At 48.1% G+C, this 23,643-nt stretch overlaps 2 protein-coding genes across 2 annotated transcripts; both read left to right on the top strand.

Moving 5' to 3' along the window:
- The first annotated feature begins 1,618 nt into the window (after positions 1 to 1,618).
- Positions 1,619 to 12,823, top strand: CPLX4 (complexin 4). Its single transcript, XM_008502910.1, has 3 exons — positions 1,619 to 1,785; positions 4,487 to 4,574; positions 12,596 to 12,823. The coding sequence occupies exons 1-3, from the start codon at positions 1,619 to 1,621 to the stop codon at positions 12,821 to 12,823; spliced, it is 483 nt and encodes a 160-aa protein (XP_008501132.1).
- Positions 12,824 to 19,907: 7,084 nt separating this feature from the next.
- On the top strand, positions 19,908 to 21,542 carry RAX (retina and anterior neural fold homeobox). The gene is made up of 3 exons (XM_030467649.1): positions 19,908 to 20,184; positions 20,303 to 20,532; positions 21,090 to 21,542. The coding sequence occupies exons 1-3, from the start codon at positions 19,908 to 19,910 to the stop codon at positions 21,540 to 21,542; spliced, it is 960 nt and encodes a 319-aa protein (XP_030323509.1).
- The last annotated feature ends 2,101 nt before the right edge of the window (positions 21,543 to 23,643 follow it).

A 23,643-nucleotide genomic window follows, 5' to 3' on the forward strand; every position in this document is an offset into this window, starting at 1 on the left:
GTTCTATTAAACTGTGAAGTAACTCAAAATACTTGTGTCAATTTAATGCTGCATTTGTATTTCTTAATTTTTTCCAGAAAACACATTTTATTTAGGTTTATGCATTCAACTTCAGGCTGCTGTATGCTCAAGTTTAGCATTCTTTGCTTGAATTGTGATTAGCTATCATAACCTCTGTGACCTCAGCTCTCTCAGCCATTTGGGCATGTACAGCACAGTTTTAGTAATCATAAGTCAGAGCTGGTCAGATGTGATTTACAGGTCGTTCTGCAAGCACATACTTATTATAAAAAATCAATTTCAATTTATGAGAAATGCTTTCCCGGTATCTGTAGTCTATAAAAAGTAGTTTTGTTGTGATTTGTAATTTTTGCTTCTGAGTGATATTCTATTTAAAAAAAAAATTTAAAGATTCTTGTTTAATCACTAATAATCCAGGATTATGAATATCCTGCTTTTTTTTTTTTTTAATAGTAACAGGTCTGCTTTAATTAGAAAGGCTCAAATACAGATTAAAGCATTAGGCAAACTGGAATCCTCCCATCTCAGTGAAATGATGAGAGTGCTGGGAGAGCCATTTAGATAATCAAAATGACAGAATGTTTCAGTAAGGCATGCGCAGTCAGGCGTAGTAGGATAAATGCTCAGAACCCAAAATGAGTTTTTGAGACGTATAAGATATGTTTCTTCCCAAAATAGTCAATGATGTTAGGTAGCAGATCCTGTGAGTCCTCACCTGAAGATGGAAGGCTAATGAAGTGAACAGCAGTTGTAAAGATAAGGTCCTCCAATCCACAAACAAAAGATACCAAGGCTGTATTAAGAAATCAGTCAGATTAATTTTCCCTTTACTGACAATTGAGATTAAAATCAGTAGGTCTCTGTGCAACACAAGTCAAGGTGGTGCTATGGATGAAGACAGCCTGAGGCAGAGTTAAAACAAACAGTACGGGATAGAAAATGGAAAGATGTGATTTGATTTTTTTTGTGATTACCTTCTTGAAAAAGAAGTATTGATAGTAATCTGTGAGATGAAGCAACCACAAGAAAAGTGGAGAAAACAGTTCAACACACTCTGTTAAGTGATATTGGGACTTGGGCTTTTGCTCAATGAAGAATTCCAGTTTTCAAATCTCATCTGATTGTGTAAATTCAAAAGAGTTTTCTGCACAGTAGCACCAGTTTTATGATTTTACTGTGTTCATTTAGTCAACCAGGTTTTTAATTCAGATCTAATGTGGTCCAGGGAATGTTTTAATCTCTATAAGTGGGAGTCTCAAGACTGAAGAATTCAAAATGCTGTTGCACACTACAATCGATTTTCATGTGTATGTAAAATTAGCTTAAGGTATTAATATAAAAAGTAGGTAGCTGCATCTAATGATTTTTTTGGAGTAATCTGAACCATCTGCCTCTAGATATTAAAGAGTTCACTCTTTAATCCAGATTATGGCTGACAAACTGGTTTTGGCATTCACGTTTCACTAGCACTGTGCCCTTGAAGAGCTGATGTGGCTGTAGAAACTCTCTTGCTTACAATCGTTGGTTTTGAAAACATTTTTGCTTTGGTTTGGCTTTCTTGTAGTTGTTTGCTTGTAACTCCTTTTTTCTTGAGAAGATGGCCTTTCTAATGAAAAGTATGTTGAGCAACCAGGTAAAGAATTTGGGACTTGGAGGTGGAGGGGAAGAAAGCAAAGAAGATAGCACTCCTTCTGACCCAGCAGCAGCTGCAGGAATGACCAGAGAGGAGTATGAGGAATATCAAAAGCAAATGGTTGAGGAGAAGTGAGTACCTGTTCTGTTATTACCAGTATGGGGCTGTTTCTTGATAACTTTGTGCAGATAAAAATAACCCAAGAAAAAGCCACAAATTCATCTCTCTTCCTTTTTCTAAAGCAGACAAATCTTTGCTACAGACATTTTTCCCAAATAAAAGTGCACCAACTGGAAATTATAAAATATGCTTGCCCCACTTCCCCCCCCATCCTGCAACTCTCTCCTACACTTTCCTGTCGTCTCCACACCTTGATATGCTGGATTCATTCCTAGCTGATGTTATTTTATCAAAATTTTCCATAGGTACAAAGCTGTTTGTAGTGCAAGAGTTAATTCTAAAATGTGTGTGATTTGTTCTCTTACAACTCCACGTGGTGTAGGCTTTCAGCACATCATCTTTTCTTTGTCCATATTATGGCAGACATGAAAAAATAACAAGTGCTACGTTGAATGGAAAATACTTATTTATCTAGAGAGACGTTTTAAGAGGGTAATTTTTTGTAGTTGCATTTTTAATTATTTTTTTCTAAAACCTACTAAATAAAGCAGAACTTTTCAAATGATTAAATCTCAGCTTTGTCTGTAGTTATAATCTTTACCACTTGCTGAGTTTAAATATGAAAGAAGTAAGATAGAGTACTTAATGTGTAGGAGTTCAAGCCATGCATAATTATAAATAAAACAATTGACTTTTACATCTCAAATGCATCTGTTCTTCTAATGGTCAATTACATAATGGTTGTGTAAATCCTTGGTGTAAGATGATTATAGGTGAAAGGTTAATGACTGATGGAATTTGAGGTATCCACATACGTACTTAGCAGCAGCCATTTCTATTATAAAACCCTGAACTGGTACAATTTGCTTTAGAATAAAATACACAATGCTTTGCTAGGCATTTTGTCAAGGGATATTTAAAAGCAAAATAACCCCCTGCTGGCTGGAAGATACTTTACTGAGAAGTAAAAATGGGATTCCTGAGACAGGAAGAATGTCTGGAAAAATGATCTGTATGATCTTTTCACATGTGGAGTGTGTCTCATACATGCTGAACTGTGCTGAGGAATCAGGGCAGGAGTACTGAGCGTACAGTTTGCAACAGTAATAGGAACATCTGAAGTACTTTCAAAGAGAACAAGTTAGCTCAGGACGGTGCACTGGGGTGGCTGTGTAAATGTTTCAGAAATCTCTGCTGTGAGCAGAGCACCTCTTTCAGGGCCTGCTGGACTTTATCCAGTTTCCAGCTGTACAAGAGTAGCCACCAGAGAAGTAGAAGTGCCCTGCAGGAGTTATATGCACTCAGAGTTTGGCTTTTGATGCATGGCCATCCTGGCTCTGGGCTCTTCTCAGGGTTTGAGGGATTCTTTCAGTGATTAAACACACAAAAATGCACAGGTCGGAGTTTCTCAGGAAAACATGTAATATGCAGGAACAAACAAGTGGCTTGTGCTGGCAGTCTCCAGCACAGTCATGCAGAACCTGCACCACAAGAGTTGAAGCAAGAGGGAACCACCAGTCCGTGCTGTACATCACAGGCTCTGCACTCCTGTACCTGTTGCCTATTTTCACAAAGCTCCATGGTCCATGGCATAGTGAGATACTCCAGGACAAAGCAGTGTAAGATCAGGCTTAGGGCCCAGGCAGTGGTAAGAGACTGGCTGCGTTCTGCCAGGCCTTCCTGCAGTGTCAGCACAGTTGGGAAGCTCAAACAGATCTGTGCAGAAAATCCCCTCCTGCCCCTCAGCCTCACTGAACACCAGCAAGGACATGCTGGGATATGTCCCAACAGTGGCTGTGGCTACTAACAGTTCCCCTGCAGAGGGGTGGGCAACAGAACAGGGAGGTTGAGAAAAAAGGGAAAATATACCAGAGAGCTCAAAAAATCTCTTCCCAATCTTCTCATCAATGACTGGCTCAAAGAAATTTAAGTAGCCTTTCAGTTGGTGTGAACCATTTTTTTAAGAGAGAGAAAACTCAAAAAATTCATTTGTAGAAGCAGTGAAAAGGTAATATTTCATCCTCATCAGTAGCCTTCATGTGACAAAATACCTACACTGGAACAAAATTAATTTTGCTATAGAATTTCCATGACAGTGCTTCTAGGGAAAACGTAAAGAGAGAGGGGAGAAGGTGAATGTTATCAAATGTTAGCAAAAATATTTGAGGAGACACATTTTGCAAATAAATGCGTAAGTAATGTAACAAAAAATAATGCTAAATGGTTCTGAAAATCTAATGAAAGCATTTTATAAAATCACAGATGAAAGAAGTACTTTTCCACGAAGGGAAGTTGTGCAATTCGTTGCTGTAGGAAGTTCTGAAACAATAAATGGATGCTAAAGAGACCAGATGCAGATGTGCCACTGCAAGTGCCCCAGTAGAATAAGGATTAACAACTTTTCTGTTCTGCCTATTGGAAATGTTCACTGTTACCTGAGCAGTGACAGCTGTGCAGGTGCAACCTCCTGACAAGTGGTACTGACTTATCCCACCTTCTTCACAAGACTCAAGGGAACTGTTCTGAGAACACACTCAGGGTACAAGAGGTCTGGCCTCTCAGCATCACTGTATTGGTTATCACTCCTTATGTGGCATTGGGACAGTGACACAACTTTGGGAACAACTCCTGTGCACAGCCAAGCAACTGGTTGTGTAAAAGACTGTATTTTACTAGTATTGTGAAGAAACATTTTTTTTTTCTGAATTCCAGGATGGAAAGAGATGCAGCATTTGCACAGAAAAAAGCAGAGCGAGCCTGTCTGAGGGTTCACCTGAGAGAAAAGTACAGACTCCCTAAGGTAAGCCTGAAGGATCTCATCCAGTTCAGTGGCCAACTTTAAAACACACAGACTGCCACAGTAGCAAATTGCCTTCATCAGCAGGATCCCCACTGCAGCTCAGTACAGGAATGGAGGAGGTGAGAGCCACGTTTTTGCCTAGTGACTGCTCCTTTTAGACCCTTTCCTCTCCCCTCAGTATCCCAATCTAATGGAAATAGTCCTGTAACCCCTCTCTGTCCTGTCAGATCTGAAACAGGTGGCTAGGCAAACTGAGTATCTGTCCAGCTCCTGTCTCACAGATGTGAGACACACATGTGTGTGTTTGTATGTTCTTAAAGTAGAAACATGTAACAGTTAAAAAAAAACCAAACAAACAAATAAGAGGCAAAGAAACATGAAGCAAATGGCCCATTAGTCTTCTTCTATTGTCCTAACACTGTCAGATATTCCCAGGAAAACCAAAACATAAACAGAAGTAGGGAGGTTTGATAAAAGCAGGCAACAGCTCCAACAGCTTCTGGATGATGACAGAAGGCATGGTTGGCATCTAGGTGGATAGTATTTTCCTGCCATAAAAGCCCATGGATACAAAGGTAACTCTAGTGTATCTGAAGTCTTTTCCTGGCTTAGAGGGAAGACTTGCTGGCTTTTCAAGTAGATTATTTAAACCCATTACATGTTCCCACTATCTTCAAGGACTCATCCTTGACTTTACAGCTACCTTTACACACACACCACCTCTGCTACCTCCTCCCACTGTGCTGAACCTTTTCAGCCAGCTCCTCCAGTCACCCCTTTTCCTTTTTCTCAAAGTAAATTAATTAAAAAATAGAGGATTTGTTCAATCACTACATCCAAATCTGTGGGGACACTTTTTTGTTTGGCTGTCTATGAGCAGTGGGCTTACTGGTTCCACTTGTCCCCTTTCCTCTCAGGGCCTTTTGCTGGAGCTTCTGGCCCTGGACTGGTACAATCCTCCAGCCTGGCAGGAGGAATCAGCCATGAAGGCTTCCTTGTGGAGAATGCATTTCAAGACGGGTTACCCTTTGCCAGGGGAAGATTTTTTTGACAGTTCCCTCAGTAGTCTGTGAATCTAGTGCTTAATCTAAACTCCAGTTAGATTAACTAAACTCCCAGTGCTGGGGCATGCTCTCCATGTTGGAGTTCCACCACCCTTGTCATTAAACTACCTGATGGTCCCTAACACAATTCCGACCCAGCTGGCCCCTTAGGTTCCATTGCCTGGCATGACTTGGGAGCAAATGCAAACATGACTGAGGAGTTTTAAAACTGACCTTGGGATCCACAGGCAATGGAATTAAATATTTGTGTATGCTCTGTGGCAAGCACAACTAAATACTCAAACATTTCCAACCATCTCTGCTGAACTGTGTAAAGGATTTCCCACTGAGACATCAGAAGGAGAGGACCCAGCCGTCAAGCATTTTAAAATAAACAGTCTCCTAGGTTCAGGAGGTGATTACACCATGTAAACACAAATTGTAAATCCCGTTTTTTCTGCGATGTTACTTTGCTGCCGTTTCTAACCCTGAGCCGCCAAAGGCCCTCTAGTGCCATGTTCACCAAATTGCACTGCGCTGAAAACAATCTCTTGCTCGAACCCTCAAAGCAAATTACAACTTGGATAAAAAGTCAATCAACCTTGTGACTTAAGTAAAACTATACCATCTGTATGTAACCAGTTGGGCAGGCTTCATTCATTATCAGGGACGAAAAATGTATTTTTCTCTAACTTTAAAAACATGGGTTTTGCAACCACAACCTTCCTTACTTCCCAAGAAAGAGAAGTGCTGTCTAAGTATGGCAGACGGTTTTGAGAGAGGTACCTCTACTGCCCTCCCAATGTGTCAGTGTTGAGTAAAGCTTTCACAAGCAAATTTGAAGTTAATACAGTTCTATTTAACAACTCATTTCAGATCAACAAGCTGCTTGTAAGGACATTTTTTACTTTAAAGCTACCTGAAGGCACAGTTTGTCACCTTCAAAAATGAAGGCATATTACTACAGTTACACGTTCTCATTCAAACAGCCCCTAGAATGAAAAGTATTATTAGCCCTAAGGCTTCCGCAGATGGTTATAAACCCCACACACTTACCTGAACTTGAACTCCAGTTTCTTTTTCACTCCCTTGAGGCATTGCTATTACAGCTCTGGGTCTCACTGCTGAAACATGTGTGTCTACACCCTGTAGCCTAATGTTTCCAGTATCTCCTGCAAACTGCACAGAGTACCTGCAGTGCATCCTGCTTGCCTGGGATGAAGTGAGGGTGGGGAGCTCTTTCAGCTCAGCAGTGCAGTCCCTGGTGAGACAGGTGACAGAGCCCTGTGGTCAGGATCTGCTCCAGTGGTGTGAGGCTGAGACTTGGTGACACAGTAGATGTGCCAGGGAACTGTTAGCGCTCGCTCACAGCTACAGCCTGGCATCAAAAAGACTAGAGAAATGCACCGTGTGTTCAGATTCACCTGAAAAACAAAGGGGAGAATCACAGATGTCAGGTAGTTCATGACCAGTGTCAGATTCTGGAGTGGAGAGAGCCCGGGGGGATTATCCACCCTGCTCTTCCGTGTTCATCACCTGCAACATCCTATTTGTTCTGGGACATAGGTGCTCAGCAACACTGACAAGAAGGAGGAAAACGTATACTGAGGGCAACTTTAATTACAGAAAGATTAATTATGAAAAAAAAATTAAGTACAAGATTTTAAGTGGTTGATTGGATTGTAGGACTAAATCTCTAAACACTGGCATTTTAATTAGCAGCTGAGTAGTAAAATATCATTAGGCTTTGCTGGCCTTTTGGAGGCACATATTGAGCCAGCCACTGAATTTTCCCCATGGCCTTGCCATGCTCTATGTGGACCCAGCTTTAAACCCCAAGAAGATCTTGTTCCAAAGCCCTCAGGACACTTGTAAGCCCAGCTCTCAATTAAAGTCTGTGGAACTGGGTGCCTTTTTGTGATTTTGTAAGTTTCCCATCCACAGTGCCTTTTCCAGCTCAGAGATGGTGTCAGGTCTTGACCTCTGACAAGAGCTCTGCCCCCTTACAGCACCCACAAGCACATTGTGGGGACCTGCCCCATCTCCTGCAGGATCTTGACTCTGCTGTTTCAATCATAACAGCAAAAGGCTTGCCTCCAAAGGAGGACAGTAGCTCTAAGCCAGGAGAGAAGATACTCAGCATATACTCAGCTTTGCTGATTTCTGGAGGTTGAGAGTAAATTTTGCTTGATCTGCTTTTCTGTATGTCTCTACCTATACAGAATTTTTTGGCTGAAGGTCTGCTTTCTTTTCATCAGCCCTTAGGAAAACATATTTTCTACCAGGAAGAAAATGAAATTATGACTTGCATGCTATATGTCCCTGAAAAAAAAATCATCTCCAGGATACATCATTGTGGCAGCAAAATGCTTTCAGACCTATGATAATGCATTAATTATTCTGAAAAATGAAAGTCGTATCAGGTTGTATGGAATAGAAACCTTGAATATTACCAGTATAAGTCATTAGCACACATTGTAAATGAAAGCACGAAATTCAGGACTAAGCAGGGCCCCCTTTTCAGTGCAAAATCTAAAGCTCCATGCTATCTAGGCCAGATTTATAAGAGAAAGCAGTCCCTTAATGAACCTAATCCTATTAACAGAATTGTCAACTTAGGTTTGTCATCAGAAAGATGTTTTTTAGCCATGGGACATTTGATCTATGGACAATTTTTTCATCTTCAGAGTATTTAATGCATCACCTCCATATAAAACATTTTTTAAAAATTATACAAATACATAACTAAACATTTTAATTAAAAGAACCCAAGCCAAGCTCTTTTATTCACATATTGCCATTTTCCTAAACTTGTATTCAGTAATTAGCTTCTGCAAAATCTACGTGCAAGGGCCTGAGGTGCCTGATGGAGGCAACAAACACCTGACCACACACCCAACACCTTCTCTGCAGCACAGCACCCCCTCCCCATGGGCACCACCACCACTTCCACAGCGCTGATCACCACGGACCCACTCATCTCCTCAAATCCACTGCTCTCTGTAAAAATATTGCCAGATCCGTGCAGTTTTTCTGCCCAAGTGCTGGGGACGGTGTGGTGAGTTTCCAGAACCTCCGGACGGGTCTGTGCCACCTGCTCCAAGCAGGCGGTCCCTGCCCCTTTCAAAGCACTTGTGCGGGCACAGCTCTACAACACTCAGTCAGGGAACAGCAGGATGTTTTTGGTTTGCTGATGTTTAGGAGGAAAGAGGAATATTCAGATGCAATCAGGTGTCTTTTCTGTTAAGAAGTGAAGCTAAAGATATTACAAATGAAAGCTGCTCGCTATGAAAGGGGCTTGCAGTCACATAATCTCAAACAGCTCTTGCTCTATTCTGCTATGACGGGAACCTTGGTAAGACTTGATTTAATGAACAGTGCCATTCCAGAATTAAAAGAATTTTTAACTTCCGCGCAGCTGGTACCTCAGCGCTAGTTGTGCTGTGGGGGACACATACTGACTGAGCAGAAAGAGAAACTTACCTCAGGAGCGGCTCTTCAGTGCAGGCAGGCTTTACAGAAATGCCTAAACCCAAGCATCTGCTAAGCCTGAAGAATTCTTTTGCTGCTCTGCGTGTTTTCCGAACAGGCCCCAGCACCTCACCCGCGGTGCAGTCATGGCGGCGGGCGGGCTGCACTGAGGCGGTGAGGCAGGGCTGCTACGGGGGCGCCCAGGCCGGGCCGAGGGGTCTGCACAGGTGCTTCCCGCCCCGCAGCCCCAGGGTCCCGCCGCGGCCGGTGCCGGTTCTGCAGTCGCCCGGTGCCGGTCCGGGCACATTCCGGAAGACGCCCTCAGAAGTCGGGCGGGTGGCAGGACCTGTGCCCGGGGGCTGTTCACGGGCCCGCAGTGGGCGATGGCGTCAGGGTGCCTGGCAAGCCCGGAGCGCGGTGTGGGGCAGCCTCCCCTCGCCCTTCCGAGCTCTGGACCCCGGTCCCTGCCTGGGGATGGCGCCGGGGGGGCGTGGGTGGTGGTCCCAACCCGTGGCTCCTGGAGCTTTCTGGTGAGGGGCCCACAGCCCTGCTGGTGCCTAACCGGTTCGGTATGGGCGATGGATCACAGGATGGGGTCTGGATTCACCCGGCTAAGAATCTCTGCCCATTGGCATATTTTATGTCACAGTAGGTTAGACAGGAGGAAAGCAGTACATCACACAGACACGATGGAAAACATTTTGGCTCCCCTGTGGATCAGTCTGCGAGCTTTTGTTCTGAATGAGATGTTCAGACTGATCCCCATTTCCACTTGCGTATCCTCTATCTATAAAGAACTATTACATTGCACCTGTAGCAAAGCAGATCTGAATCTCCCTACATCAGCTGCATAATCTGGGTCAAAGAATATTGCCAGGCACTAGGACTCTATCACCCACACTGTTGAATTGTCAGAATAGTGTCTGACCCAGTTTGGCCTGGGCACTCTCCCAAGCAGTTCCCAGGGACACTTTGGGAGCTGGTGCAGGCATTCCCAGTTCGATGGGACCACCCTGATTGGTAGGGTGAGAGAGTTCAATAGCATCCAAGTGGGCTGCCCCAGGCCAGCTGGCCTGGGGGCAAGAAACCAGTGCCAGGCATATTGAATTTACTCCTGTGTTCTCAGAGATCTTAAAAGGGTAGCTGAGCACTTGCAGAGACCTGGAGTCTGTGGAGGTTAAGGTCATCAGGAGAGAGACCATCCAGCCTGGTGCAGGTTTGCCAGGGTCCAGAGGGGCTCATGCTGGGACAGCAGGGATCCACGCACCCTGCTCACACTCCGACTGCAAGCTGCTGACACGAACAGACACGATGCTTTTACAGCACCATATTTCTGATCCTGACTGTCAGAAGGCTCACTGTGTATCTGGACACTCACAGTGATAGCCTGACTTTAAGAATATTCTGTGGGAAAATCTCCTCGTCTCTCCTCATGAGAAAACAAGCTTTACTCATTTCCTCCAGACTTAACCAGAAAAAACAAAAACAAACTGAAAAAAACCCCAAATCAACAAGTAAAATTAGAAACTTAATCCTGCATTCCCATTTCAAACCACAGAACCAGACAGAAGAGAGAGAAGAGGCCATACACATCTCATGTTCTCAGCTTGCCACTGAGTGACCCTACCCTGCTGAAGCTCAGAGTAGGTCTGTTCAAGAACAGGCTAAAAGCCAGGTGGGTAGAAGCAGGTGACTTGGGCAAAACTGTACTGCTTTAGATTATATATGAATACATTCTTCTTTGGTCAGAGAACACTTTGAACTCCCAAACTGTGTTTACACCACATCTCAGATTTCAGCAGGACAGGGGGATTTGGTGCAAGAACATGCATAACAATTGCATTGCCAAAGTGGCATTTGTATCTGCTGTCTGGGCATTTCTCCACATAATAGGCAGTACTGTCCAGTGAGGATGTCTTAAGTTATAAACAGTTCTAAAGAAAAGAACATCTGTGACTGTCTGCTTAGGGTGACTTTTTTGGTAATTAATCCAGTATTTTTTTTATCATCCTCTACTGCTGCTTGGGAGGATTTCAAAAGGGCTAACTCCTCCAATAGCCAGCACTTGCTGATTAAAAGCTTAACACATCTTTTCCTGCTACACAACCAATAAAGAATTCTTCTGCCAATTGGTCTAATTTTTATAGATCCCACAGATCTGATGGCAGCAGCCTTTACCCAACAGGGTCAAGAGATGTTCTCACTCATTTTAGCCACACAGTACTAATCATCAGGATACACCCCTCCTTCTTTTCATAAGAGATGAAGGGAGAAATCAGGTTAAAGGAAAGTACAGTTATTGCTAATAATACAAAGCCTGCAAATACATGTGAGAGTAAACAGTTGGCTGTGCAGTCAATCATCCCAGACTGCCAGTCCTTGCTAAGGCCTGAAACCACACAGACATTGCTCAATATATGTCCTTCCATTCATTCCTGCATTCACTCATTCATGCAAGCCCAAGACCCCTCTCACTCTCAAAAACACCTCCTGCTGACAGCATTGCTGCTTATTCATATCAGGCCTTTGCTGCTGTCATGCTTCATTTTTGAGATGTAATGAGGCATTAATGCTTATCTTTGATGTGTGAACTGTGTCAAAATATCCTGTTCTTCTGAGCTCTGGATCCACCAGAACCCACCATAAAATGTGAACAAAATCTCCATTGTCTGAAGGATAGATGTAGCCCCACTGACACAGCTTTTCAGCAGGCAGGCAGGAAGCAAGCGTGTGTAGTGCCTACATCTCAGACCTTCTAATTGCTTAACCAGTTCCTTCTCCTGTCTCCTTTTGCTTTTTCAGACTCACATCCAACCTCCATCCCCTCTTTTGTTGTCTAAGTCCTCCTATTATAAGTCCCCTTACCAGCACTGCAGTGCTGCTCTGATTATGTGCCAGGCAGCCCCTGCTCTTCATCATAACTCAGAGATGACCACCAAAGACCTAGCTATAGTTTATATATGGCCTGAGAAAGACAAAACCTCTTTTTCCTGTAATTCCTTCCTAAGTTTAATGCTTCTTCCTTCAGGAAGGCTTCCATTCAGTGCTGACACCTACAAATACCCACCAACAAATGAGCAGTGCAGTGGTAGCTTCACAGTTTTTCCAAAGCTGTTGCTTCATCACCCAAATTGCACGATAGCTGACAGCCTGGGCACTTTGGTGCAGCATGTCTTTTGTGGACACAAATAACTTGGTGTGGATTTCCAGCAATTTCAGCATGTTACCAAGGTTTATACATAGGGCTAAGATGTCTAAAATGGTGAGTGGCTTCAATTTTGACACTATTCAAACTCTTCAAAGAAATGTAATTGACATTATCTCAAAAATCTTAGCACTTGTATGGGGTCTGACTGAGCCCCTGAATTCACAAGTGGCATCTAAGAAGTTTGTTTTGGTTGTCCCTAAAACAAACTAACAAATGAACAGAAAAGAGACTCATTGGTAGATCCTGGAACATCAGAAATACTCTCATGTACTGTTGTTATTTTCTGCTTTTTGCATCAGAGTGAACTGGATGAGAATCAAATACAGATGGCTGGAGATGATGTGGGTTTGCCAGAAGACTTGGCAAAAATGGTGGCAGAAGATCAAGTGGAGGAAGAGGACAAGGACTCTATCCTGGGACAGCTGCAGAACATCCAGAATATGGACATGGATGCAATCAAAGAAAAGGCACAAGCCACCTTCACTGAAATGAAACAGGCTGCTGAGCAGAAATGTTCTGTGATGTAGAAGAGACACCACTACCCACAGGTTGCAAAAGCAGGGGCTGCAGAGTGAGGGCAGACAGGGGAATGCACTTAGCTCTATAGCATTAAATGTAAATATAGAAAAGTAAGACAGAGAGACAGAGACTTCAAAACCCCAAGGGGGATCAAAATTTCCATTCTGTGACTGCTTAGTACAAAGACAGAACTGATCTTCATTTTTTTAACATAACATTTTTCCCCATGGAAAAAATGGCTGTAAAAAAAGACAATATTGGGGAAAAAATGTGCCTTTTTCAAAGTAATCTAAATGCCAGTAAATGTGTATTTTAGCAAAATTGTGCTTCTTATGCATAACATGAGCTAACCACTCATTTAATACTGCTTTCAGAAATAAAGGCATGTATTTCTAATAAAAATACGTCGGTTTCAAACATTTTGAAACAAACCAATTATATCAATGTTGACATATTCTGCAAAAAAAACTTAAAAAGATGTTTTTGACCATTACCATACTAAATATAGCAAAAAGCAAAAAGTGAAGCATGTAACTCTTCAGCTTGGGATTAAAAAGGCATAATGTACAGACCTAAGCAGGGACATGCATGAAACCAAGGCTCGGTAGCTATCAGGCATCCCTGGTCAGTCTGCAGCTTCTCCAGGCTGCTTTAATTTCACAGCCTCTCGGTCTCCAAATGCCGTTCAGACATCAAGTGACAGCAGTGGCCTCTGCTTGGCTGGTGTGTGCCAAATTCTGGAGCTTTGGTACCAGCAAATAACCTGTACAGGTTAAAACGAGCTCACCATGTTTATTCTAGAAGTTATCTCCATGCTAAACAGAAATCTGCCCTCCCTGGAAGGTGATTACCTAAACCCTGAGAAAAACCACAGCTTGCACTAGTGCTAAATCTGAGTCTGTGGGACAGGCAGGATCCAGTTCAATGGTTTTGTGGTCAGGAGCAAGCAAGATTCTCTTTGCTGTTGTTCAGAGTTTTGTTCTTGGGAAAACCTGAGTAGGTGGTGGCTTGATTGCCTCTGGATTGCAAGTGGAGCCAATGGAGCTCATGGCTCGGGGAGAGCTGCCCCATATGGAGCTGGCTGGTGGAGGGCTGGCTGCTGGCTGCAGGGCTGCCTTAGCCACCAGTACCAGAGCCCCCGCAGCCTGGTGGGGCCAGCAGAGGCCATCTCCACCAGCCCTGTGGAGCAGTGTCTATGACCAAGGCAGATGGATCCATCAATCTCTCTGCACTTGCACAGCCACAGGCATTATGGTGCAGGATAACACAGGCAAAAGCCACACAGCCCTTGCAGGTGGGTGATGGATACTGGGCTGCCCCTGAGGGGCTCAGGTATTGTAGGAAACAAAGGACAACCTAAGTCCTCCAAGAGCTAGCCTGTGAATTAAATTTGCAAATTAATATATGTGGCACCTTCCTACAGGTTTGTAAGTCTCTCTGTCTCTGTCTCCACCCAATCAAGTAAAAATACTAATTTTGAATTAATAAATACACCGAGTATGGTTTGTCTCTTCTTTTTCTCTCTCCCCCTTCCTTCCTCCTCCTCTCCTACCTTTCTTCCTTTTCTCCTTCTGTCTTCTCCCTCTTTTGTCTCTCTCTCTTCTTTTCTCCCCTTTCTTCCAACTCTTCTCTCTCTAAACACTCCTCCCACACATATGTTGAAATGCTCTTACTTGTGGCAATGCATCCAGGTGATAGGAGCGCAGATCCAGAGCAAATTGTTACTGGAATCTTTGTACCCTGGGATACATGACCTCATGCTTATTGTCACTGCGTGTGGGACCATCTGCTGCAAAGCCACTGAGGGAAGAACCATGCACATCCAGCTCCTCTCTGGCCAGGAGGCACCTGAAGGGAATCACCTCAGCATTTCTGGGGAATTGGCACGGTGAAAAACACTGGCCCAGGTCTGTCAGACATGTGGTTCACTGCCATCACCTGGTGCACTGAGGTGGAGAGCTCTGGGCAAAGCCCTGCTCTGGGCTGGCAGTAGGAGACTGAGGTAGATGGTTTCTCCTTTCCCTGAACGCAGACAGCTTGCTAAGGGGAGTGACTTTCCCCCCCTGGGACTGTGCAGGGGGTTGTACTGTAACTGTTCATTTCTCTAGTGGAGAAGAATAATCTCCAGTATGTTCAGCAAGGCTAGAAAGTGCTAACTCAGCCTCAAAAACAGCCTAGAATCATGAAGACTTCTGATCCAGTTTCTGTCTCTTGGGATTCTTCTCTCACGTGTCACCAGAAAATTTAATTATCGGTATGGAAAGACAAGTGTGCTCCTCTTAGAGATCTTCATGGTTAAAATGTCACTGACTCAGTTCAGATGGCCTTTGGTTTGTGAGGATCAGTCCATTCCCCTTTGTATTTGTATAGACCTGGTGGGTGTCTCCAAACTGTTCTGTCACTTTACAGACTGAGTTGTCCTATCTATAACACACTAAGGTAAAGAAGCCTAAGGTTTTGGACCTTTGAATTAAAATGTGCCCGGGACATCCTGAAAATCTCACTGAAAACATCTGGTGATTTAAAGGAGCTAATTAAATTTGTCAGCACATATAAGATCAGCATTTTCACGGTTTAAAGGGTCAGAGAAGAAAGTACAGTCAGAATCACCAAACAAGCGATTAATGAGATTCCAAAAAAATGTCAGGGCTGGCAGAGGTGAGGGGGATGGGGAGGAGGCTGTGAGCTGTGCAGAACAGACCCTTCCCTCCTGCAGCATGGGATGCTCCTGCCACAGCTAGAGCCTGCTGGGAGGGGAGGGGGCTGTCTGAGCCAACACCTTTAGAGCCAGAGACTTAAAAACTGGGTCTAGACTGGCAGAGCACGGGTTTCTGCAGAGATGGATTTTCCTTGGGGTGCCAGGGCCAGGGTTTGCACCCACCCTAGGGCTGGCATCAGGTCTTTCTCCAACATTTTGCTCTAACAACCTTTCTCCTAAGGCTGCTGGAACCTGAAGAGGCATGTGCTGCATGTGTGTGTTTGTGTGTGTGTGTGTGTGTGTGTGCACATCTATGCGTGCCTGCAGGGATGCCCTCGTGTGCCTGGGTGTGCACAAATGCATGTGCACCTTTCTGGGCACTTGTGCACAGGTGTGCATGCTTGTGCGTGTGTGTGTGTGTGTGTGTGTGTGTGTGTGTGAGCTGCACAGAAAAGAAGCAGATTAAGGCATTCGGTCACATGGGAGCTACTGCTGGACAGACCCTACCTGGGATTTGGGTTCTTATAGCTAATAGGATCGCTAGAGCTCAAGGCCGTCATCCCATCAAGATAAATGTCTCTAGTGCCCACTTTTAAAGCAATCCGAATTCAATTAGGCTAATTGGAAAACAAGTAAAGAAGGATTGCATTAGTATAGCTTTATAGCATGAACCTCCTCTCCCTCCCTCCCTGCGGCTGAGGGCAGTGAGCCCAAATGTGGGAGCCCTGACAGCACATGGGTGCTGCTCGCACCCCAGGGGCTGCCCCTGCCCTCAGCCAGGACAGCACTGGGGCCACGCTCCATGGCAGCCCCAGCACACCAAAAAGCACCTTGACTGTGGTGGAAGAAACACAACCAGCTCTCCTAAGGGGCAGATCAAGAATAATCTCACCAGGAAAAAAGCAGGAGGGGACAGTCAAGGTATGAGTGATGCAAGGATGGGAGGAGGTGGCAGCGTCCTCATACATTGTGCTTTCAAGAGGTTCTTAAACTGCAGTTATGAACTTCTGGGGAGCAAAAAAGCAAATTTTTTTTTTTTTTTTTTAACAATCTGTTAGAAGATACAGAGTATGCAAACTGCAGCAGGGTACAGGTTCCTGCTGGGTGAATATTTCCCCCTTCTCCTTGCCCTTCCCCATTCCCTTGTCCATTTGCTGTCTGACCTTGAAATTCCTGTTTTTGTTTTGGGAAGGTGCTCTCTGCTGCACATCACTGGTCTGGAGTGATGTCCCACCTGCAGAGTGACTTCAGCTTCAAATGTCTGTTTTACAAAGCTGCAATTACTTCAGCTTGACATGAAGAAAATATGGGAGGAAAGGAAGCAACTTATGCAGCATTTTATGGTGCTTATTTCATTGTGTGAAGCTATGTAGGTGTGTCTCAACAGCAGCAACAGGGTCAAAACTACTTCCATTTGGTCCTCACTGTGCAGGCACAGGAAGGAGGTACACCAGGCAGATGTGCTTCAGAGGTTGTCCATCTTGAGAATTTTTGGTAGCTTCCAAACATAATTTTAACTGTTGCAATAACACATTGCAAAGGAAAAAAAACCCTATAAAAGTTGATGGAATGGGAGCTGTCTTTTGGAACAGCAAGTAACAAATCCCACCTACTTCATCCCCTAATGAATATTTTCCAATGTGATCCTGATTGCCCCTGTAAATTTCCAATGGAAACTGGCCTTTACAAACCTGTGATGTACCACAGTTATCACTGAGGCTTCATACTCATATCAGATACATCTAGACCAGTACAGTAAGCCCAAAGGCAAATACTCAGTTACCTTGCTTTGCTCTCTTAAACTTTTCATTAGTCTCTGATTATCATAGGAACTGTTATGCCTCATGTGTGAGTCAGGGCACCAGAGTCTGTGCCTGAATCATGGCAATTCTGGAGCTGCTCTCAGCTCTTCTACAGGGTGAGTGGTTTGGTTTGTTTGGTGGATTTTTTTGAGTTTTAGAGATTGTGACCAAGGCAGTTGCTTCCTCTTTGAACATCTCAGCTCTTCTCCTGCAAGAAGGATGCTATAGTGACAAGTGCAGCTCCATAAGGCAAATACAACTCAAATCCACTAGAAGGAAAGAGGACCCTTCTCTGTCAGGGAGGAAAGGTCTCTTACATGCTGTGTGGGATGTGAGCACTGCTTTGGCAGTGGAAGGTTTTTTTAGCTATGTATTTGCATTGTGATTAACAGCAAAAATTTGAATCTTCTCCCTTTATTTGACAATTGTGAAAGGTACCCTAAGAGCAGCATCTCTGCCAGGACTCAGTGCCCTTTGTGGTACTTACTTCCAGATCAGAACCCAGCTAAAAGGGTTTTTGCTCCTTCATTTCACCTTGCTATCTTTTTTTGCTACAACAAAATTAAATAATTCCCCTGTTTGCCCAGGGCTTCAGGAGGGACAGGCACTGGTAGTGAGTGCCATAAAAAAACAGCTCAAAATTAGAAGAAATTAGGGACATTGCATAGTTCATTCATCTTAACTAATGGAGTTCTTGGGAGACACACATGTAGATTAAAGGAACACAATGGCCCCTGGCTGATTGCTTTGAGTACCCTCCAATGCCCCCATAATGGTATTGACTTGCTTTTCATATGGTGCACAAAAGCCACACTAACCTTTTCTTGTCTCTTCTGTTGGCCTCTTCCCTCTTTGCCAACGGATGCATGAGTGCTTTTGGCTCCCTCCCCCCTCAGCTCCAGCAGCAGACAGTGAAGGCAAACCTCACCTGGAACTAGCAGGAAAAGCTGAGCACTTATATAAGAAATCACCTTTTGGATATCACAAGCCTTAAAAAGGTGTGGGCATCAGCAGGGGCAAGCACAACCAATCTTTGTTTTGAAGTGATTCCCCTGGAAATACCTTCACAAAATACATCCTCTTGGGGCTGTCGGCGAAAGCAAAAATGAAGATTTGTTGAGAGAAGCCATACCTTTTATTAGACTAGATAATATATCTGGAAGAAGCAGCAGCAGTTGTGTTTTTCATTCACATAAACTCCTCAGGCTTGAACTGGAAGCATTTTCAAAGCCAACTGCAGGCTGAAAACCACTCTGAGTGTTACTGTGTCCCTTAAACTAGGTGGGATAAAAGACAAGACTGCTGGTGCCTCAGAAGAACTGGCAAGTGCTAACCAAAAACAAAAACCAAAAAAACCCAAACCAAACCAAACAAAACCGAAAAGTGATAAAGTAACAGAAAGAGAAAAGCAGGAAAAAAATTGATGCAGGAGGAGGCAGTATTCAGGAAGCTGGAGACATGCTGCCGCTGCCTCGTCAGTACTGTTCTGATGACATGTCCTCCACCAAGCCGACCGCTAAGTCAGCTGAGGGGGCTGCTCCAACAAGCGTTCGGCAGCTCTCCCCTGGAGCGGTGCCCGCTCCTCCAGCCCCCTCTTGCCACACCGCCGGGTCACAAAACCAGCTCTTTGCGCAGGGTCTGTCTGTACCAACATCTTGGAAAACTTCCTCAGAAATAGTGCCTAGCGCTCTCCTCACTCTTGTGAAGGCTGCGAGGCTGAGCCCGCTCCTTTTTTCCCCGCCCCAGAGCCCATTCTACTATCCAAAAACCTGCACGCGCTTCCCTTGCTGTTTGAGCCCGGCTCTCAAGGCAGCCAGGCCCAGGGCAAGTATCGTGACAGGGGACCGAGCGGTCAGCTTTTACACCCAGTGCCTTTTACCCCGTGCGTTTGTCACCGAATAGTGCCGCGACATCGTCCCGCACGTCACCTGTTAGCGGCGACCCAGGAAAACCGCGGACGCGGAGACCGCCCGGGGCAGGAGAGATTCGGGGAGGCTCCGAGCGCCAGAAGCACGGCGCAGGGCAGGGCTGGGAACCCCCCGTCCTCCGGCCCGGCCACACCGAGGTTCCCGCCCCTCCCCAGCCCTCCACCGAGCCCCTCTCCCGGCAACCGGCTCCGTCGACCCCCGGTCATTCCGGGCGCACCGGCAGCCGCCGCTCTTACGACGATTCCCGACGGCGCCCGGCCCCGAGGCTCAGCCTTCCGCGCTCGGCGGGGCGCGGGGCCTTCGCCAGCCCCCGTCAGCGGCAGCGCCGGTGGGGCCTCCCCGCCCGGCGGGGCCCGAATGGCATCTCCCTGCTCTGTCTGGGGCCGGGGCCGGGGCCAGGGCCGGGGCCGGCGGGGCGGGGCGGGGCGGGGGAAGGGGCGGGGGGGCAGCGGGTGCCGCCGGCGGGGCCTGGGGATGCCCTGCCTCCCCCGCCATGCCCGAGAGGCGCGGGAGCCTCGCCTTCCTTCTCGCCCACCGCCCCCCGGCCCCCCGCCCTCGTCCCAAGGAGGTCAGGCCGCCGGGAGACTCCGTGCAGAGCTGCCCGCGCCGCCCCGGGGCCGGGCGGGACCGCAGCACCGCGCCGGGGCCCCTGTCCGGCCGCCCAATGCACCCGCCCGGCGCCCTGCTCACCATGGCCGAGGGCGCTTTCTCTCTGTCCGCACCCGCGGCGCGAAGCCCCGGGGGGAACCCGTCGAGGCTGCACAGCATCGAAGCCATCCTGGGCTTCACCAAGGAGGACGCGCTTCTGGGCCCCTTCCCGCCCGACGGCAGCGGCGGCAGCACCAAGGCGGCGGAGCGGCGGGGTGCCCGGCACTGCCTGCCCAAGGGGCCTGCGGAGCCGCCGCCGGCCGAGCCCCAGGGCCGCGCCGAGCGCTTCCAAGGTGAGCGCGGCGGGCAGGAGGTGGCGGCTCCCGGAGGGGCGGCTGGCTGTGCCCCGCGCCTCGGGCGGGCCCGCGGGGGGATCGCCCTCCCGGTGACCCGCCCGTCTCCCACTTGCAGAGCCGTACTGCCCCGGCAGCGCCAGCCCCGAGTTGCCCGCCGGCAGCAGCGGCGAGGGGAAGCCGTCGGACGAGGAGCAGCCCAAGAAGAAGCACCGGCGGAACCGAACCACCTTCACCACATACCAACTGCACGAGCTGGAGCGCGCCTTCGAGAAGTCCCACTACCCCGACGTGTACAGCCGGGAGGAGCTCGCCATGAAGGTCAACCTCCCTGAGGTCCGCGTGCAGGTAACGCCCGGCCCGCCCCGCCGCCGGCAGCACCGGGAACCCCCGCGCAGCACGGCGCGGCGCAGCCCCGGGTTCCGGCACCGGCAGCTCCTGGCCCGGCGCAGACCCTCACTCCCCGCCTGCCTGTGACCCAGCGCGGTCCTGGCTGGTGTGTGGCCGAGTGAGGCACCGCTGGAGAGGCGGGCGGGACATCGCGGAGCCCCGGCGCGCTTTTTCGGTTTGCAGCCGCAGGTCGGCCCAGCCCGGCCTAGCCGCTGCCCATTGACTGGCGTGTCCCGGCCCGGGACAGCCCAAGCCGCAGTGCGCCGGTACGGCGGCGAGCGGTGGCCGAGCGGGCAGGCAGGGCGGGCAGGCAGACAGGGCCTCTCGCTCCTTCACCGGCTCTCTGCTTGCTGCCTCCAGCGCTGCCCCGCTTCTGCCGAACCCACTCCTGTATGAGTGCTCCGCCGGCGGCTGCTCCGTCCAATTCCACTCGCTCCATTTTGTGCTGCCAGGGGGGAGCCGCTGCCCTCGGTGCGGTACCGCCGTTGGCCCGGCTAACTTGGCTGTGTTCGCAGGTGTGGTTTCAGAACAGACGGGCCAAGTGGAGGCGGCAGGAGAAGCTGGAGGTGACCTCCATGAAACTGCAGGACTCTCCCATCCTCTCCTTCAACCGCTCGCCACAGGCAACACCCATGGGTCCTCTCAGCAGCAACCTGCCCCTGGAGACATGGCTGAGCTCGCCGGTGCCCAGCAGCACGGCCCTGCAGACCCTGCCTGGCTTCGTGGCCTCTCCGCAGAGCCTGCCGAGCAGCTACACACCACCGCCTTTCCTGAACTCTCCAGCAGTGACCCATGCACTGCAACCCCTGGGGGCCATGGGGCCACCACCGCCTTACCAGTGTGGGGCCACCTTTGTGGACAAGTTCCCCTTGGATGAGGCAGACCCGCGCAACACCAGCATTGCTGCCTTGCGGATGAAGGCCAAGGAGCACATCCAGTCCATCGGCAAACCCTGGCAGACAATCTGAACTCCCTCTTCAGCACCTGGGAGGAACTCACGGGGGCAGCTGGTCCTGGGACCACCAAGGGATGCCCTTGCCCTGCTCCAGCTCCCCTGAACAGCCTGGCAAGGGAGGGCTGTTCTTTGCACCAGCCTTTCCCCCAGGACTTGACTTGCTTTGTCTTTTGTGATCCTTTTAATTCCCTTTTCCACATGCCCTGCAGAGTTAGGGGCCTGACCATAGCTTAGGAAAAAAAATATCTTTTGCTGTCCCTCCTTGGCTGGACGCTTTAGTTGCAATAAAAGCTGCAGTAGGGCGAAGAGCTGTGTAAGATGGCTGGGAACTGAGGCCTGTATTGCCTGGGGAAGGTTTTCTGCTTTGCACCATTAAATAGCACAACCTTTGTGAAAGCTGTGCATCGTATTTCTGCACCCAGACGGGGGGCTGCTTAGGCTGCACCCTTGGCTGCCAGTGACACAGAGGGGGAGAACAGACCTAGCTGAGGGCGCTCCTCCTTCCCCCTCTCGGAGCAGGACCCTGCCCAAACTGGCTGTGAGCCATGGGGGCTGCAGCCTCACAGCAGTGAGTGTACCCAGCTCAGGGCTTCCCCTCAGCCAGGGGTGTCCTTGGGCTGGGCACAGCAGTTTCTTGTGGGCCAGCCACAGGTTCAGTGATCTTTGCCCACCCCAGCAGGCTGGGGTCTGTGCTTGTCTCCTGGCCCCTGCTGTCTCCTCAGAGAAGGGTCCTGGCAGGTGCTGCTGCCCCATGTCCCCGCTGTCTGCAGAAAGAGATGGGCTGTAGTTGAGGCACTGGGCACCTGGTTGGGTGGCTGGAGCTATCGGTGGATGCTGCCTACATCCTGCCTGGTGCAGCCCCTAGAGGTTGGCACCATGCTGGGCCATGCTCACTCTCCCACCCACCCACTGCCTATCACCAAGCTGCCGAAACTAAAACTGCGGCGTCTTTATTTTCCATTATCTCTGTTACTGCCTGTAATGGGGCTGAGAAGCTGTAATGAAACACCCCTTCTCCTCCACTGGGCACGGGGTGCTCTACACACTCTGGAGGTTGTGGCAATTAACGTTTCTCATTAGGGAAGAGAGAAGGATGCACAAGTGCCCTCATTGTGTCCTGGGGATGATTCAATGCAGACTGGGAGACCTCTCCTTTCACCATTTCCCACTCGTTGTGGCCAGACAAAGGCTGGCGTCTAATTATATTTTCACAATCTGTGCGTATCTTTTAAAGAGTCCTGTCAGAAACAAGTATGTCAGCTTTGTTCAGCTTCACTTCAGAGAGCTTTTTAACCTTAGACAGCAGTTTCTAAACATCCCTTCAGAGCAGCTCCCATCTATTGTCTGGAGAGCTTCTTTTACAGATAATAATAGGAATCCCTCTATTTTGAAACGTCTTCTCCTCGCTCTCCGGCCTCCCTGCACATCCAACCTGTCTCTCTGGACCAGAGCACATGCTGTGCCCTGCCCCCAGGCCTCTCTTCCCTGAGCTGTGCCGCTCTGGGGGTTGCAGCGAGGGAGGTCCCTGCTGAATTGAGAGGGGTGCAGCCCTGCAGGGGCCAGACCCCCCCATTGGGCTCTGGGCCTGCCAGTGCTGCTGTGCATGTGCCGCAGTGGTGCCCAGGCTGCATGGCACACAGCTCTCTGCCTTCCTCTCGAAGTGCTGTGCTGCCAGGAAACAAAGTATTGTCACTGTTGGGACCAGGGAAGTATTTTGCTGACTTCTAGTAAGGAGACATGAGAAAAATTCTGTGAGGAAAAGGGGAGAATATAAAATGCATTGCTTCGGCTTTTTGGTTGTAGTGCAGTGCTGTCACAGGTGAGCTTTGTTCTTGTCACCAAGGATGGGATGCTGGGCTTGCAAGAAGGCAAATCTCCTCTGGCAGCTGTGAGGGAAGGGTGCCTCCATGGGCTCAAGAAGTGCCCACACACCCTGGGCTGTGTCAGGACCGGGTACACACCCACAAAGTGCCCAGGCTCTGCGCACCCTTCCCTCTCAGGGATGGGAACAGTCCCACTTGTCAGCGCTTGGCTACGGTCCAGCTGCCGCTCTGATGCTGGAAACCCTTCCGCATGTGGGCAGTTACCTGCTGCCCAGAAGCTCTAACTTGTAC

Source organism: Calypte anna, chromosome Z (assembly GCF_003957555.1).
Source record: "Calypte anna isolate BGI_N300 chromosome Z, bCalAnn1_v1.p, whole genome shotgun sequence".
NCBI classification, from domain to species: domain Eukaryota; kingdom Metazoa; phylum Chordata; class Aves; order Apodiformes; family Trochilidae; genus Calypte; species Calypte anna.